This window comes from Danio aesculapii, chromosome 11 (genome assembly GCF_903798145.1).
Source record: "Danio aesculapii chromosome 11, fDanAes4.1, whole genome shotgun sequence".
NCBI classification, from domain to species: domain Eukaryota; kingdom Metazoa; phylum Chordata; class Actinopteri; order Cypriniformes; family Danionidae; genus Danio; species Danio aesculapii.
The window spans coordinates 24,840,865-24,856,475 of NC_079445.1; the positions used below are offsets into that span (position 1 = coordinate 24,840,865).

Genomic DNA, 15,611 nt, shown 5'->3' on the forward strand with positions numbered 1-15,611 from the left:
CAGAGACAGTTTTCAGAACACAAAGATTTGAATTTGAATTTACTACTCGACCATTAGAAAAGTACGTTCTATATAGTATGAATGGAACTTGGATGTACTACATCCATCATTTTGTCATTATCACATGACCTACCCGCATCAGTTGCGTAGATTCACTCCCATTCATGAGTTCTCTCACATGGCATCATGGATACGCACTTCAGAATTTTGACGGAAGTAGTACATCATCCAGGTATTTTTCACATACTGTTTTTCGAATTCCAGGAATTCGGACCTACTACTCTGCAAGCATACTGTATTTAGTGTACTATATAGTAAGGAAGCGTGCGATTTCGAACGCAGCAAAAGTAAGATATTATTGGTGAAATCTTAGAGCTCTCTCATCCTCCATAGACAGCAATGTTCAAGATTTTTTTAAAGTCTAAAAAATGGCAAAAACATTCTTGAAACAGTCCACATGCCTTCAGTAGCACATTATTCAACAGTTTCCTCTCCTCAGAGTCAGTATAGGGTGCACATTCATGATAGCATTGTGCACTGATGTACACCCACGTACGACTTCCTCTGTTTGAAACACGGCAGTGGCACATAATCGAGGTAATAAATCAAAGGCGCAACCGAGAAACTTTTAATGAAGTCATTCGTTTTGTGTGAGCATCTAAGTGTTCATGTAGTTGATGATATTCAAATTAAACCCTATATAAGGCATATGTTCTGTTTTGAAGATGTTTTTTGGCAGTTTTCTGAAATTTGAATGAGTCTGGGAACCAATATGTCTATATAGAATGAGGGAGCTCTTCGATTTCACCTAAAATATTTTAATTTTATTCCAAAGACAAACAAAAGTCTCAAGGGATTGGAACAACATAAGGATGAGTAATGTTAGATTGTACTGTATTTGGCTTAACCGTTCTTGGGTGGCTTGCCAATGTATTAGATTAGACTATTATTAGACTCTAATTCATAAAATAAGTAAGCTGACCAAAGTTCTTACGGGAAGAATACTTTATTGAAGACAATGACTAGTGCAGTTCCTTAGCAGAGATGTTAACTCATCGGTCTTCAAGGAACTTAACCCAAAGTACTGTCTGCGAGACACTACTTTATAACAAAGGATATGACCTCCGGAGATTACCCAACTGGTTTGGTTGGGTCAGGAACTCTTGAGTTTCTGTAGGCCATTAGGTTCACACCTTTTCAGATGCAGATACTTGTTTGCATATAAAACAATGCATACAACCTATCAATGAGTAATTAATAAAATACAACTTTTAATGGGGGAACTAACAAGTACTTATAAATACTACTAAGTATTTATTTACTACTAAGTATTTAAGTACTGATAAATATTACTTTTGGTCCAGTTGTTTCTTTTTCTTAGACAAGACCTCGACTTGAGCAAGCAACTGCAAAATCGATTGTCTACTGTTAATTGTCTGTAGAGTGTACAGAAATCAGGGATAACACATCTGCAATTAAGTGGTAAATGAATAAATCCGAATCTTCATCGAGGATGTGTGTTGTACCTTTATAATTTCCCCCCACAAAGCCTCCTGAGTGCTCGGTTTTCCACACTTATTGGCACATTAATTATTTTGTCGAGTTGTTTATGTTCCCACATTCCCCAGTTGGAGATGCGAACGACTGTTAGAGTGTGATTGAAATGAGAATGTACATCGATGCAGCACCTGTTTGTTTTCTTGGTTGGCAGCCAAGTGCTCCAGCCCTGAGAGCCGAGCACTCCAACGCATTTGTAATAATCATAAAAAAATAGATCAACATTTTTATTCATTCACTTTGATATTTAATTGTTTCCGTCGAGCTGAAGTTTGACCAATGACCCGCTCTTCTTGTATGAAGAAGTCTGTAATTACATTTAGCTCATTTGCAATTCCATCTGGAAGCTGTGTGCACTTAATACTGCCTACTCAGTGGTGTCGAGAAGTTTAGGCGGTCTGACGATTTGCTCATTACCCTGTGATATTCGCACTAGAGATGGCTTTAAGAGACCTATTTCAAAGGGATAAGAACCAATTGCTGTCTCTAGAAAGAGGGAAAGAGCCACACCAGACCGGGCATCACACTGAATGATCATTTCCAAAACTATGTTGTAGGTTGTGTTCTCAGCATGTGATGATTAATATTTATGCGAGTGCTCTGTGGTGCTTGACCAAGATGTCTGCAGCATTCATGGCATGATTTGTTTTAATTAACTTCACCACAGGCAAACGGAAGAGACAGGAAACTGGAAAAATGCTACTTTAGTAAACTGATGACACTGGCCTCAGGTTTTGCTGAGGCTAAACCACTGAGCTTTCTTTCATATATAAGCAGCTCTTTTTTCTTCACGTTTATAAAGAGCTGCTTGCTGTTGCTGATTTATATGGCAGGACTCAACAATAGGGATGGCCCACTGGCCCAGGATTAGGGTGAATGAGCTCTGAGCGAGTTGACACGCAGTTACTTATCCTATCAGGCTTGTGCTGCCTTGAATCTGAAATTGATATGCATTTCTACTTTAAGCCCTTGATAACTTAAACATCTGGTTTTGTGTGATTTATTCTTCATTGTAGCAAATTCTGCTGACTTCCCACTAAGAAAGGGCTATGTAACACAATGGTTCTCAATCAAAGAGCCTGACAGAGGGCTTCAGCAAATATCAATGGGGCACAAGTTGACTTAAAATGATTTAAAAATGCATAAATAACACATTAATAGTATTGGTGAAGTTTCACAAACTAATTTCGAGAAAAGCATGTGATATGATTGATCGCAGCTGGTCTCCCATACGTAATCATTAGTAAGCCAATCGAATTAATCCAAACTCACTATAAATAGCCCGTCTAGTATTACTCCCCTAACTATGTTATTTGAAGAATCCCCCCATCCACCCCATGTCCTCCTTTTCCTCATTTACCAGGGAACACTCTCGAGAACTACCTGATGTGTACCCCCTTAAATGCTCATTGACCAGGCGAGAGCCCTGGGCTCAATTATCTCCGAGCTCTGGGTTCTCTCCCGGGACAGCATGCCAAACCTGCTAATATTATCAAGCAATATCTAAGTGTGAACTCTTGAAATACTATTAATACAGTCAAAATAAAAAAATCTAATTTAACCAATTACTAAAAGTGTCAAGAAGTTAAAAGAACATGATAATCTTGAAACATTCCTGGAATCATACAATGAATTGTGGTTATTTTCAATCATTTTAGTGAATTTGCAAAAATTACATGTAATAGGCTGACTCCAAAATCGCCTACTGCTCAGTAGGTACTGCATTTGAATTTGAATATACTACTTGACCGTTAGAAAAATATGTTCCATACATTATGAATGTGAGTAGTATGAATGGAAGTCAGTCATACTACATCCGCCATTTTGTCATGAATACGTGACCTACCCGCGTCAGTTGCATCACTTCACTCCCATTCATAAATTCTTTCGCAAAGCATTATGGGATAGCATAGCATTCATCAGATGCACACTTCAGAATATTGCTGTAAGTAGTAGGTCATCCGGGTACTTCTCGCATACTGTGTTTAGAATTCTAGAAATTCGGACATAGTACTTGGCTTGCATACTGTTTTTAGCGTACTATATAGTATGGAAGTATGTGATTTCAGACGCAGCCATGAGCTGCCTTTCCACTGCAGGACAAACGTCAAGCAACGGACCGGAAGTCGTTCTTTCCAATGGAAAGGAGTTCCGATCATCTCTGTATGCGGAAAATTCATATCCGATTTCAGCTGCGGATACGTTAAAATCCTGTGACTAGACCGTATGCAACCGGCCGACCGGATGTGATGTATTCCAGTGTTGTCCAGTAATTTTTTTTATATTTTTTTAATCAGAAATAAGTCTATATAAAAAAAAACATTTATATTCATAAATGAATGATAAAAAATATATTTTTTTTATGTTGTCTCCACATTCCCTCCAAAAATTTTTGCGGTCTATAAGTTTCTAGTATTCAGTCATTCATTCATTCATTCAACCATAGTGAACACACGGAGAATAAAGGCTCTTGCTTTTGCACTCCTTTATTTCAGACACCGCGAGAATCAGCTTTTCTCCCATGGTGCACGACAAAACTGAAAATTCTGTGCAACTGCCACAAGGGGGTGTATTCCGACAGTCATGTCCGAGTGTCGTGTGCAGTGGAAAGGCAGCTATAGTCTTTGAAAAGCTACTACAATTTAATTTGATCAACAGATCATTTCGATTTATAGATTAATCAATTTTAGTTAGTTTTCATGGAAACTCGATGGAAACTGATGGAAACTCGTCTACAAGTCCATTAGTTATGTGTGTTTTTCTTTTCACAATGTCCACCTCTGTTCATGTTGTATCTTCTGTCCAGACATTTCCTTCAGTCTCCTGCTGCTTGTATTTGGGGTGTGCGGTTTGGCCCTGCTGGGTGTCATCAGCGTCGCCACCTGGAAGCTGTGCTGGGTGCCCTGGCGCAGCAAAGTGCTTTCCTCTAGCGCCACCGCCCTTGCTCCCACCCGGCCAGAGAGAGAACAACCCAGAGAAGAAGGTCACGGTGACTACTACCCAGCCCTCAGAGACATTATGGCAGCAGACAAGCTGAAGGATCCTGGGAACTTTCTGGAGGCGGCAGTGAAGATTAGTCATACGTCGCCAGATATCCCCGCAGACGTGCAGCTGTCCATGAAGGATCATCTGCTGAGACGGACGCGTATCTCACGGCAAACAACCGAGCCGGCCTCCTCCAACAGGTCAGTGTTCTGGAAGAATGAAGAAATGCGTGTCTGAAGACCTTCTTATAGGTCACTGCAGTTTACTGTATATACAAAGCCATTATGAGGTTAGTTCCAGTCATTCCTAATCATGTTAATACTTCGGAAATCTTGTAAATGTCAGACACAATTAGACCTGAAGTTGGTCTCTGGGATTTATTGACTCGAAAGAAGGTCAGACAGTGGAAAAAACACAATAAACTCTCAGAAATAAAGGTACAAAGGCTGTTACTGGGGGGTATGTTTTCATAAGGTACACGTTTGTTCTTTTTAGGTACTAATTTAGGCACTGTACATTCTTAAAAATAAAGTTGCCGGGAAGAACCTAAAATGGGGTTTTTATAGTGATGCCACAGAAGAACCTTTGATGGTTTCATAAAGGATCTTTTAGAAAAATTATTCTTCAAATAACTTATTTATCATAGCCTAAAACACTATGAAGAGTCTTTTGTCCTTTGTTGTTTGTTTGATGAAAAGGTGCCAAGGATGTTAAAATGATCTTCAGGGAACCATGGTTTACAGTGTGCTCAGCCTGCTGGTTTATCCATTCACACACATTTTTTCATCACATGATCTCTTAAAACAAAATCACATGACCTTTTTTAATGCGCATACTGAAATTTGTATGGTAAAATCGTTTCCATCGCAGTCTATGCACATCTTTTCTTATAGAATAAAAAGTTTATCCTACGCAGTTATGCGCATATGTTTTTTATGCGCATTTTCAAAATGTATGTGCATCTTGGCGTTTCTGTCAACCGTTTTTTATGCGCATATCCAAAATGCGAGTAAAAATAGGTGGATGGAAATGTAGCTACTGTCTCCTCTCCACCAATCAGCTGTTGTGTACTGTGCGGTCTGGTGCAATAAGGTCAACGCATTAATCAGGTGGATGCTGTACTCTGGTGGTGGTTGTGAAGATTCTCCCCAAAAATGTGTAAAGCGCTGTAAGGAATTGTTGTTATTATTATTATTATTATTATTATTATTATTATTATTATTATTATTATTATTATATATCACACTCTACAAGGCTGTTTCTGTCCTTATACAATTCTGTTGACGTTTTGGTATGACGCTCCTTCCACAGACATAAGCAATAAACTCGGTTAGTCAACTGACCCAGTGTGTTCTGATAGCTAATCATGTAGTGTACATTTTCAGTTAAAGTCATGCCAGAGTTTATGTAAATTGCAGGGTTTGCAATGTCACTAACCCAGAAAGAAGCTTGTCCTAGACCCTACCAGATGTGTGTCAATGGCCTTAATAAGCGAATTTTGTATAACAAAATGCCTTTCTTTACATTGTAACTTTGCAGATGTTGTTTTCTCAAACAGCAAATCACACAAACTATAGTAAAAAAAATGAAACAAACACAACTTTAAGATTGTAGGTACTACTATGTACATTTACTACAGTATATTTAGGAACAAACATGTACCTTTTGAAAATGTATTACCCTATTGACAGCTTATGTACCTTTTTTCTGACAGTATATTTTGCGAGAATATAGTGGGAAACTAATAGCACATCCCGAAATATCATCATCAATTTGCATTCGAACATGGTTCATAATTCATATGTAGATTAGCACCTGTTGTGCCTTTTGTGAAAGAACCATAACAGAATGATTCACCCACCAAATTTTGTCTGAATGTTGCCAGGCATAGTTCCTTCAAGAAGCACCTTCCCAGGCAGATGCACCATGTCACCAGTCTGGACCGCGGAAGTGAATTTTTAGACGTGGAGGACCATCCCACTTGCACCGCTGCCTCTCTTGGACGCATCCAACCGGAACTCTATAAACAGAGTACAGTGGAAGCAGAGGAGTTGTCTAAAAATGACACTGACAAATCATGCGGCAAGATCAACTTCTCCCTAAAGTACGATTATGAGGGAGAGCTTCTCCTCGTCACTATCCTCAAGGCATTCGATCTACCTGCGAAGGATTTGTGCGGGAGTTCCGATCCATACGTCAAGATCTACCTGCTGCCTGACCGCAAGCGTAAATTCCAAACCCGTGTTCACCGCAAGACGCTCAACCCCACGTTTGATGAAACCTTTCAGTTTCCAGTCCCATATGAGGAGCTGGGGTCCAGGAAACTCCACTTGAGCGTTTTTGACTTTGACCGCTTCTCACGGCACGACATGATTGGTGAGGTGATCCTGGAAAACCTTTTTGAAGTTTCAGACCTCTCGCGAGAGACGTCCATCTGGAAGGACATCCAGTACGCCACTAGCGTAAGACAATTCATCCTCTTTACTAATTTAGCAAGCCCAGACCCCAATGGTGATTTATCACATTAGCGTGGCTTAATGTGACCCTAATGATTTGCTTTTCTAATATAGGAATCCACTTCTATTGAATATTTTACTGAAAACACAAACAGTGATTAATTAGATGATTCATAGACTATGTGTCCTATAGGGTGTGATATGGTAATTTGTCAAAACTATAATTACCAAACATGATAAATTGTGCAATATACATACAGTAAGTACACAAAACATTGAGCGCAATAAATAAAGATTATTGCTTTAGTCTGCAGTAAGTCAGTTCTCATAAAGTGAAGAAAATCAAATCTTATCAGAAGTATCATTTTCAACTTAACTTAATTTATTTTAGCTTCATTTATTTTAACTTAACTTTGCTCAAAGATAACTTCATTTATTCATTTATTTTCTTTTTGACTTAGTCCCTTTATTAATCTGGGGTTGCCACAGCGGAATGAACTTCCTACTTATCCAGTATATGTTATACGCAGCGGATGCCCTTCCAGCTGCAACCCATCACTGGGAAGCATCCATACACACTCATTCACACTCATACACTACGGACAATTTTAGCTTTCCCAATTCACCTGTACCACATGTCTTTAGACTTGTGGGGAAAACCGGAGCACCCGGAGGAAACCAACACGGGGAGAACATGCAAACTCCATACTGAAAAGCCAACTGACCCAGTCGAGGCTTAAAGCTGCGACCTTCTTGCTGTGAGGCGACAGAGCTACCCACTGGGCCACCGCGTCGCCTCAGTTATCTTTCGATATAATTTTGTCTCTGAACAGATGCATTAATTGCCAACTGTTTTTATGAATTGTAAGTCAGAAAATGTTTTGTGCACATATTTAGTAGCAGATTTAAATCCTATTCACACTGTAATAATCCACAAAAACAATACCAGCACGGAATAACAATAATGTTAATCTTTTTCTGAATACTTTTCCTATCTGATCAATGATAACAACATTGACAGAAAATCAAAATCCGTCCTGCTTTAAAGAGCTCAAGCATTCAAATATATCCAGTGCTGAGCATAAGCACGAGTACACTCCATTCTGAAAATGAATATTTTTTAATCTATTTCTAAGTAATAAAGGTAATATATTTTGGTGCATTTAAACAAAACAGATTTATTAAACAGATATATTATTAAAATAATATTATACTCACCAAGCATATTTAGAAACAGAAAAAAATGCATTTAAACTTAAGTAAAATATTGAAAAAAATTACAAACTATACTAATGTTTAAATAATTGGTTGCACTATACAATAAGGTTTTATTAGTTAATATTGGTTAATGTATTTATTAATTTGAACTAGGTATGAACAGTACTAGTGCAGCATTTATTATTCATAGTTCAACATTTACTAAAGCCTTATCAAATAATGCATGTTAGCATTAGTTAATGCACTGTGGGTTAACTTGAACTAACAATAAACAACTGTATTTTCATTAACTAATGTTAACTAACATGAACAAATACTGTAATAAATGTATTGTGCGTTGCTTGTTCATGTTATTAAATGTGATTAACTAACATTAACTAATACAACCTTATTGTAAAGCGTTAGCATATATATTTTGTTTCTCTTATTAATTCCACTCCATAGATTTTATTAAAAAAAATTCCTAACATATACATTTGGTTGTAAACATTTTTACATGGTGATTTTAAGTTTTTGGTTAAATAAGCTCCAGATCTGGCTTCAGTACTGACCAACCTATTGTATAAGCACAAATATAATATTGCAAAGCATCCTATAGAAAATATGAATAGCCAGCACTCACTTTTGGAATTTACTCCTTTACCAATTGTTTGAATTTAAACCTACCTAACATTAAATAGTAACAGTTCTTGACCCCAGTAAGCTACGAACACAAATTAGTGTCGTTGGAAAGAGACACTTTGGGCTTTACTGTAGTATAAGGGGAAGTTTCATGCTCAAAAAGATAAAGTTATACATTATGAAGTCATGAGAAAAAAATGTATTGTGTTCAATATTTGTTTTTCCATATACAAACAACGAAAAACATTAATGTAATGTCCTAGAAAAAATATATACCTTGAAATCTAAGTGTTTCATGAGTTTACATTTCAAATTTGATGAAGATAGCATGCAAAATGTTTTCCGAGGCTATATCGGTGTCCTTCTTTCCCTCACCGTCAGAGGCATTTTCTCAAAAATGACCTTCCCAAACTAAAACAGTAACAGTTGCTGAATAATTTCAGTCTTCATTCACAGTTCATGTATCTTTGGAAAGAAGACACTTCGGGCTCTGTTATCCATCATATAGAGTTTATAATGCTCAAAATGAAAAAGAATTATAGATGCTTAAGTAATGTAGAAAAATTGCACAGCTCTAAACATTTTATAATTTCATAAACAAATATATGAAATTAGTCCTGGAGCACAGAAAAGAAAAGTAATATAGGTCAGAAGCCACACATGTCCTGAGTGTATGCAATATCATGCAAAATGAAATGTCTTGTGATTTTCTCCCTCTGCTTGTTTTTTGGAGAAGCAGTCTGATGATCACACATATACTGAAGGTTTCTAACAACTATTTTAGTTTTTTCACATACCACACATTTTTTAATTGTAAAAGATAGATTTGTGAAGGGTGTACTCATATATGCCGAGCACTGTATATCTTTTTTATATTGGTTTACATTTAAAAATGACAGTGTCAGAGCTAAATGAACCAGCACCAAATGTATTGTTCATCTTTGCCCCAAACCACACAAACCAAGAGAATTGATCTACAAGTCTGAACACAACCTTAATCTTTGTTATGTAATAAAGTAAAAAGATTCTCATTCCACAATAAGGACAAACTATTTATCATTACCTGTGGTTTCAATGCAACGTATTCATCATAGTAATGTGTTGCATTAATAACAGTTCTTATGGGATAATTTTGGTGCATCAGGACTTAAAGAGTTCCTCTTAGTATTTTCTCTTGTTGTGAGTTTTTGAATGTAGTGTTTTTGAGCTCTAAGTTCGTATCTCTTCTTCTCAGTAGACAATTTCTGGCAGTATAAACAGTCGCCTTGGGTTTTTGAGGGCAAAACTCTCAGACTCGCACTCCACTTCTGTATCGCTCACACGCAGCTGAATTGACAGCCTTGTGCAGCATGCTTTCAGTTCCACCCAAACACTCTCAATGAAATTTAACTTTTCCAAGCAGCTTTTCTAGGCTTGTCTGGTCTAGCCAAGGGCACCATTTGAGTCAGGACTGCCACTGCTTCTTGTTACATTTGAGTGAAGATACTCCAGCTATTCACTGCCCAAGCAAATCATAAGTAAAATGTCTGGGCATAGAAAAGATTGTAGACTGGCAAATGGCGCAATGATAAAAGCAACAGGACTGCACTGATAACTTGTAAAACAGCGGATGCTAATGATATCACTGATACGTCAAGCACGCAAACAGCAGTTCAGTGAACCCAGCTTGCTCAGTGACTCATGAAATTGTCTTGGAGGTAATTGCACTCTCATCTTACTACAGTGTGCTCAGTTATGATTATAACATTGCTGAGAAAATATGTATGTGTATACATTTATATGATTTATTGTAGTACAAGCTTAAGAGATGCACAGCTGGGTTAAATGTTGGAGAAAGACCTAAGGATGTGTGATCCAGTCACTCAATACCTTGTTGATTGTGTATTGAATATTTTGTGCAAATCAATACGATCAATTTATTGATTGAAGTTGGCTGTGTTATGGACACTGTTAAAGTTTCAGCTGTAACAACAGCATCTTGAAATGACATAAAATTATCCTTTATGTACAGAATACAGAAGTCACTCACAAACTCGCAATGTTTGATGGTTGAAAAACCTTTTTGTGTGACATTTAATGTATGCTGAATGAAAGTCTTATAGAATACCAAAAATTATAACTTACCCTCAGGTCTTTTAAGATATAGTTGCATTTTTTCCTTCAGTCGAACATTAAAGGAGACATTTGGTCCTATGTGAGTCATAATATTATTTGATCCTAGATGCTGCAACTAGTATTAAAAGATAAGATCACATTTAGATGTGCAATCTCAATTGGAAATTCACCTATGTCTTGGACAGCCTAAAATGCACAGCAAAATTTCAGTTTTGAGAGAACTGCTGTATTATTTCTGTCCATCAATCCATCGATCCAACCCAGGCTCATTATTATGGTACCCCTGTATACATTTCTGGAGAGCGCAAAATACCTCCCAAGATGTACGTTTTTTGCAGTTTTTGTTTTCGCGAATCCACCAGAGGCTACTGTGTATGCTTTTTCAGATCTCAAATTTCCCTCGCGAGTGCCATTCGCACCGTTTCTTCTTGCATAAATCCATCAGATGCCGCTGTCGACTGAGTGATTGACCGACTGACCGACTGACCGACTAATGATTACCCCACCCACCCCCTTCACTAAACCCAACCAATAGTGTTTTCAAAAACAATCCAGAAAAAGAAAAGCCCTCGCCTGATTTTTACCACATTTTTAGAATTTTAACACTTTCTCGCCCTGTTTTATTTGTTTCTTTTACTTTTTGCCTTTTGTCATCATCAACATCAACAGCCTGATGTATCAAGACATTTGTGCTGCCAATTACATTACAAACCACAGGAGAGGGCAGATATTTCAGCAAGATGGTGCTTTTTCTCATACTTCAGCCTCCACATCAAAGTTCCTGACAGCAAAGAAGGTGCTCCAGGATTGGCCAGCCCAGTCACCAGAAATGAACATTATTGAGCATGTCATGGGGTAAGATGAAGAAGGAGGCATTGAAGATGAATCCAAAGAATCTTGATGAACTCTGGGAGTCCTGCAAGAACGCTTTCTTTGCCATTTCAGATGACTTTATTAATAAGCTATCTGAGTCATTGCAGAGATGTATGGATGCAGCTGTCCAAGCTCATGGGAGTAATACACAATATTAATTCTTCTTTTCCACTGCACCATAACAGAAATAATGTACAGTGTAGAATATAAAGTCAAGTGACAAGACTTTTGTCAAAGCAAAGTCAGAGCTTGTTGTCCTAATTAAATAATTAAAAATCAAGGCGTGATCATATTTTATTTTGGTAAAATAAGCATAATTGCCTTTCATGCAAGCCACATTCTGATGTCAAATTATTAAATAGAAGTCAAGTTATTATTTGTTGTTCCTAAACTTGGATAGGCGACAAGACTTTTGTCAGGCATTGTACAGTCATTGTTCTAATGTACAGTGTACATTATGATGAATATATACTCACACACTCATAGACTTTGGTCTGTGGGTAAAACTGGAGCACCCGGAGGAAACCCACACAAGCACTTGGAGAACATCCAAACTCCTCACAGATATGCCACCTGGCCTGGACCAGTGAACTTCTTGCTGTCCAACCAATCAATCAATCAATCAATCAATCAATCAATCAATCAATCAATCAATCAACTGCTTTTGATAGTTTTATTTGAGAGTAAAGATCACCCCTACATGTGTTCATCATTTACCTCCATTCAAGTCATTTATATATTAACATTATTAGTAACCATGGTAATTTATTTGTAACGACACCATTATCTAGTAGATTTGATGTGTGTTTGTTTGACTCTGCAGGAGAGTGTGGATCTGGGAGAGATAATGTTCTCTCTCTGCTACTTGCCAACTGCAGGGAGACTCACACTTACTGTCATCAAATGTAGGAACCTCAAAGCCATGGATATTACCGGTTATTCAGGTATGCAGCTGTCCCCTGTGCATCTTCATTTTCCCACATCTGTCAGCTTGCTTCCCTCTTCCTGTTTATACACTTGGACAGCCACATTTATCATTGTCAGCAAGTCAGACATTTTAGGATCATGAGAAGACAAGGGAGAGATGCGTTGAGAAACGTGTGTCACACCTCCCTGCTCTCTTGACAGATCCGTACGTGAAGGTTTCGCTGATTTGTGACGGGAGACGCTTGAAAAAGAAGAAAACGTCCATAAAAAGAACACGCTGAATCCAACATATAATGAGGCGATCATCTTTGACATTCCCCCGGAGAATATGGATCAAGTCAGCTTACACATATCGGTTATGGACTACGATCTGTAAGTGCTATCTGAGTGTTTCTCTGTACAAATATCGGTAACACTTTACTTACAGGAGGTGGTTGTAAGACTGACGCCTTATAGTTATGTTAAAACAGGTCATAAATGTGAATGAGGTTTTATGTATGCTTATGACAACTCTCGTTAAGTGTCTTTTGCGCAGTTATAATGTAATGTAATGTGTATTTATATAGCACATTTATCTCCACACCATCACCACCACACCACCACCAGTGTGCAGCATCCACTTGGATGATGCGACGGCAGCCACAGGACAATGGCACCAGTGTGCTCACCATACACCAGCTATTGGTGGAGTGGAGAGACATGGATAGAGCCAATTCGGTGGATGGGGATGATTGGGAGGCCATGATGGGTCAGGGTCAATGGAGGGAAGTTGGCCAGGACACCGACAATGATTTTAACAACAGAGAGTCAGAACCAAAGCTGCAAATGTGCGTACACAGTAAAAAATTCAGATGTATGAAACACTGAGTACGCGGAATCCCATGCATATTCTCTTTGTATATGCGAATTAACATGAAACTGAGTGGTTAAGAGAAGAACAGCGGCGCACCATCAAAGTGTGGACCGAACAGGCGGGGGAACAGGGGTTGCTGAACTAACAGAGTTGCCTCAATTGTGGGCGACACTTTACTGTCTGGAGTAGTATCCGTGTCTGTGGGAGACACAGATGTATTAGAGGAACACTTTGTTAGGGCGGTATAGCAGCACCCCTCCGCTCTTATCAAGGCAGCACCACTGGCATTTCAGCTGCCCAATCGTCCGCTCTAATACTGGCCATGTGCCTGCCACCATAGAGCCTTAGCCCAACCATGCTGTTTGTAAGGATGAATTAATCATGGGTTGACCAAGGCCACCTTGCTACAATATTTGTTAAACGCATTTGACCATTACATATTATTTACGCATTTATTGAATGGAAATGTTTCCGATTCACGTATGCAAATTCGTCTTTAGGTGGCACCTTTATAGCAATGCGCGTGCAGTTACATTGGGCAAATTTAAAACCAGCAAATTGTGCTTTAATGTTTGGCTGGTCAACTGCATGGTATGGAAACCTATACCTGCTAGACATGCTGATGATCCTGTCCCATACAGCTGGCATTGCACGGCTCAAAGATACTTTGTGCTCGGCGCCATTGGTGTAGTGGTTAGTGCATTGACACATGCGCTCCGGTGCTCACGGCGACCCGAGTTCAATTCTGCTTCGTGGTCCTATGCCGATCCTTCCCCTCTCTCTGCTCCTCATGCTTTCCTGTCAATACTTTCTACTGTCCTATCCAATAAAGGTGAAACCCCCCCCCACACACACACACACACAAGAAATACATGCACGCCAGACATGAAGTTGGCGTGGACCAACGCACATTCTCACGTTAATTTCATCCTTAGTATATCCAAACATGAGCGTGAAATCTGGCGTACCCAAAGTTTTTGTGCGTACGCAGCGTTGATACATGAGGCCCCAGATCTTTAACTACATCTGAAATCGCATTCTACTCGAGAGGGAACTACATTTGAGTTGAGAATATTATTTCATGACCATTAGAAAATGTACATTCTATATAGAATGAATATGATTAGCTTGAATAGAATTCAAAAATACACTGTAAATATGCTTCCATCAAGTCCCTTTAAGGCAAGTCATTTCACTCGGTGGCCATCTTTGAAACGCCTCTCGGGTAGTATGTTCAGGCATACTACCCGGTTTGAATGGGAAAACATCAAATTCTCTACGCCAAGCTTACGATTATACTATATACTTGGAATCACCAATAAATTAAACAACAACTGTCTCATAGATTTCATTTCTAAATGTCCGAATCAAACAAAATCTGTATTTTTTTATGTGCCCAAGCTAACTCGCATGCTCACACAAAAGAAACGAGATCACGACATCAACCTCATTTATGGCTGTGTTACACATTATCATCCTCTGATCAATGCTTCATCAGATTGCACTGGTCTCCCTAAGTAATCACAATTTGGTCTTGATAGCGAATCTCCTCCAGAAATGACAGCGACTCTTTGTTTACAAGTTTGTGGGCATTTGAGTAATTGCTCTCATGTGATGTGCGTTTGGCAGGATGGACTGTACCGCACGTTTATTTCATACAGACCTGCTATGAATATAGCCGCATTCAGCATCAGGAGGCAGTATAAACGGGAGGCTCTCGTAGGAGAATTTTGCTTTCACGATCCAAAATAAATAATGTAATTCAACATGAGAATGTAGAATAGTGCTTAAGTATGCGATTTGGGAGTCATAAACATCGACATGGGGCCATTATAATCATGTCATGAATGTTCTTCTGATCACTTTTTGATATTGTCATTAAAAAATTCTTAATAAAACTGCCAATGCTCTGTCAGATAAATGACATTAGATAACATTTTAATGACAAATTCAATTTATTTCACTGTAGTTGATGTCAAGAAAAGTTTTAATGATGCTGCTATACA

General features: G+C 38.4%; 1 protein-coding gene across 1 annotated transcript in view; it reads left to right on the forward strand.

Annotated features, from left to right (window-relative positions):
* syt6b (synaptotagmin VIb) overlaps positions 1-15,611 on the forward strand; it is a 58,101-nt gene that overhangs the window by 41,321 nt on the left and 1,169 nt on the right. Inside the window, 5 exon segments of the mRNA XM_056468843.1 lie at positions 4,364-4,742; positions 6,428-7,004; positions 12,649-12,769; positions 12,954-13,013; positions 13,016-13,124. Of these exon segments, the coding sequence (XP_056324818.1) occupies positions 4,364-4,742; positions 6,428-7,004; positions 12,649-12,769; positions 12,954-13,013; positions 13,016-13,124 (1,246 nt within the window).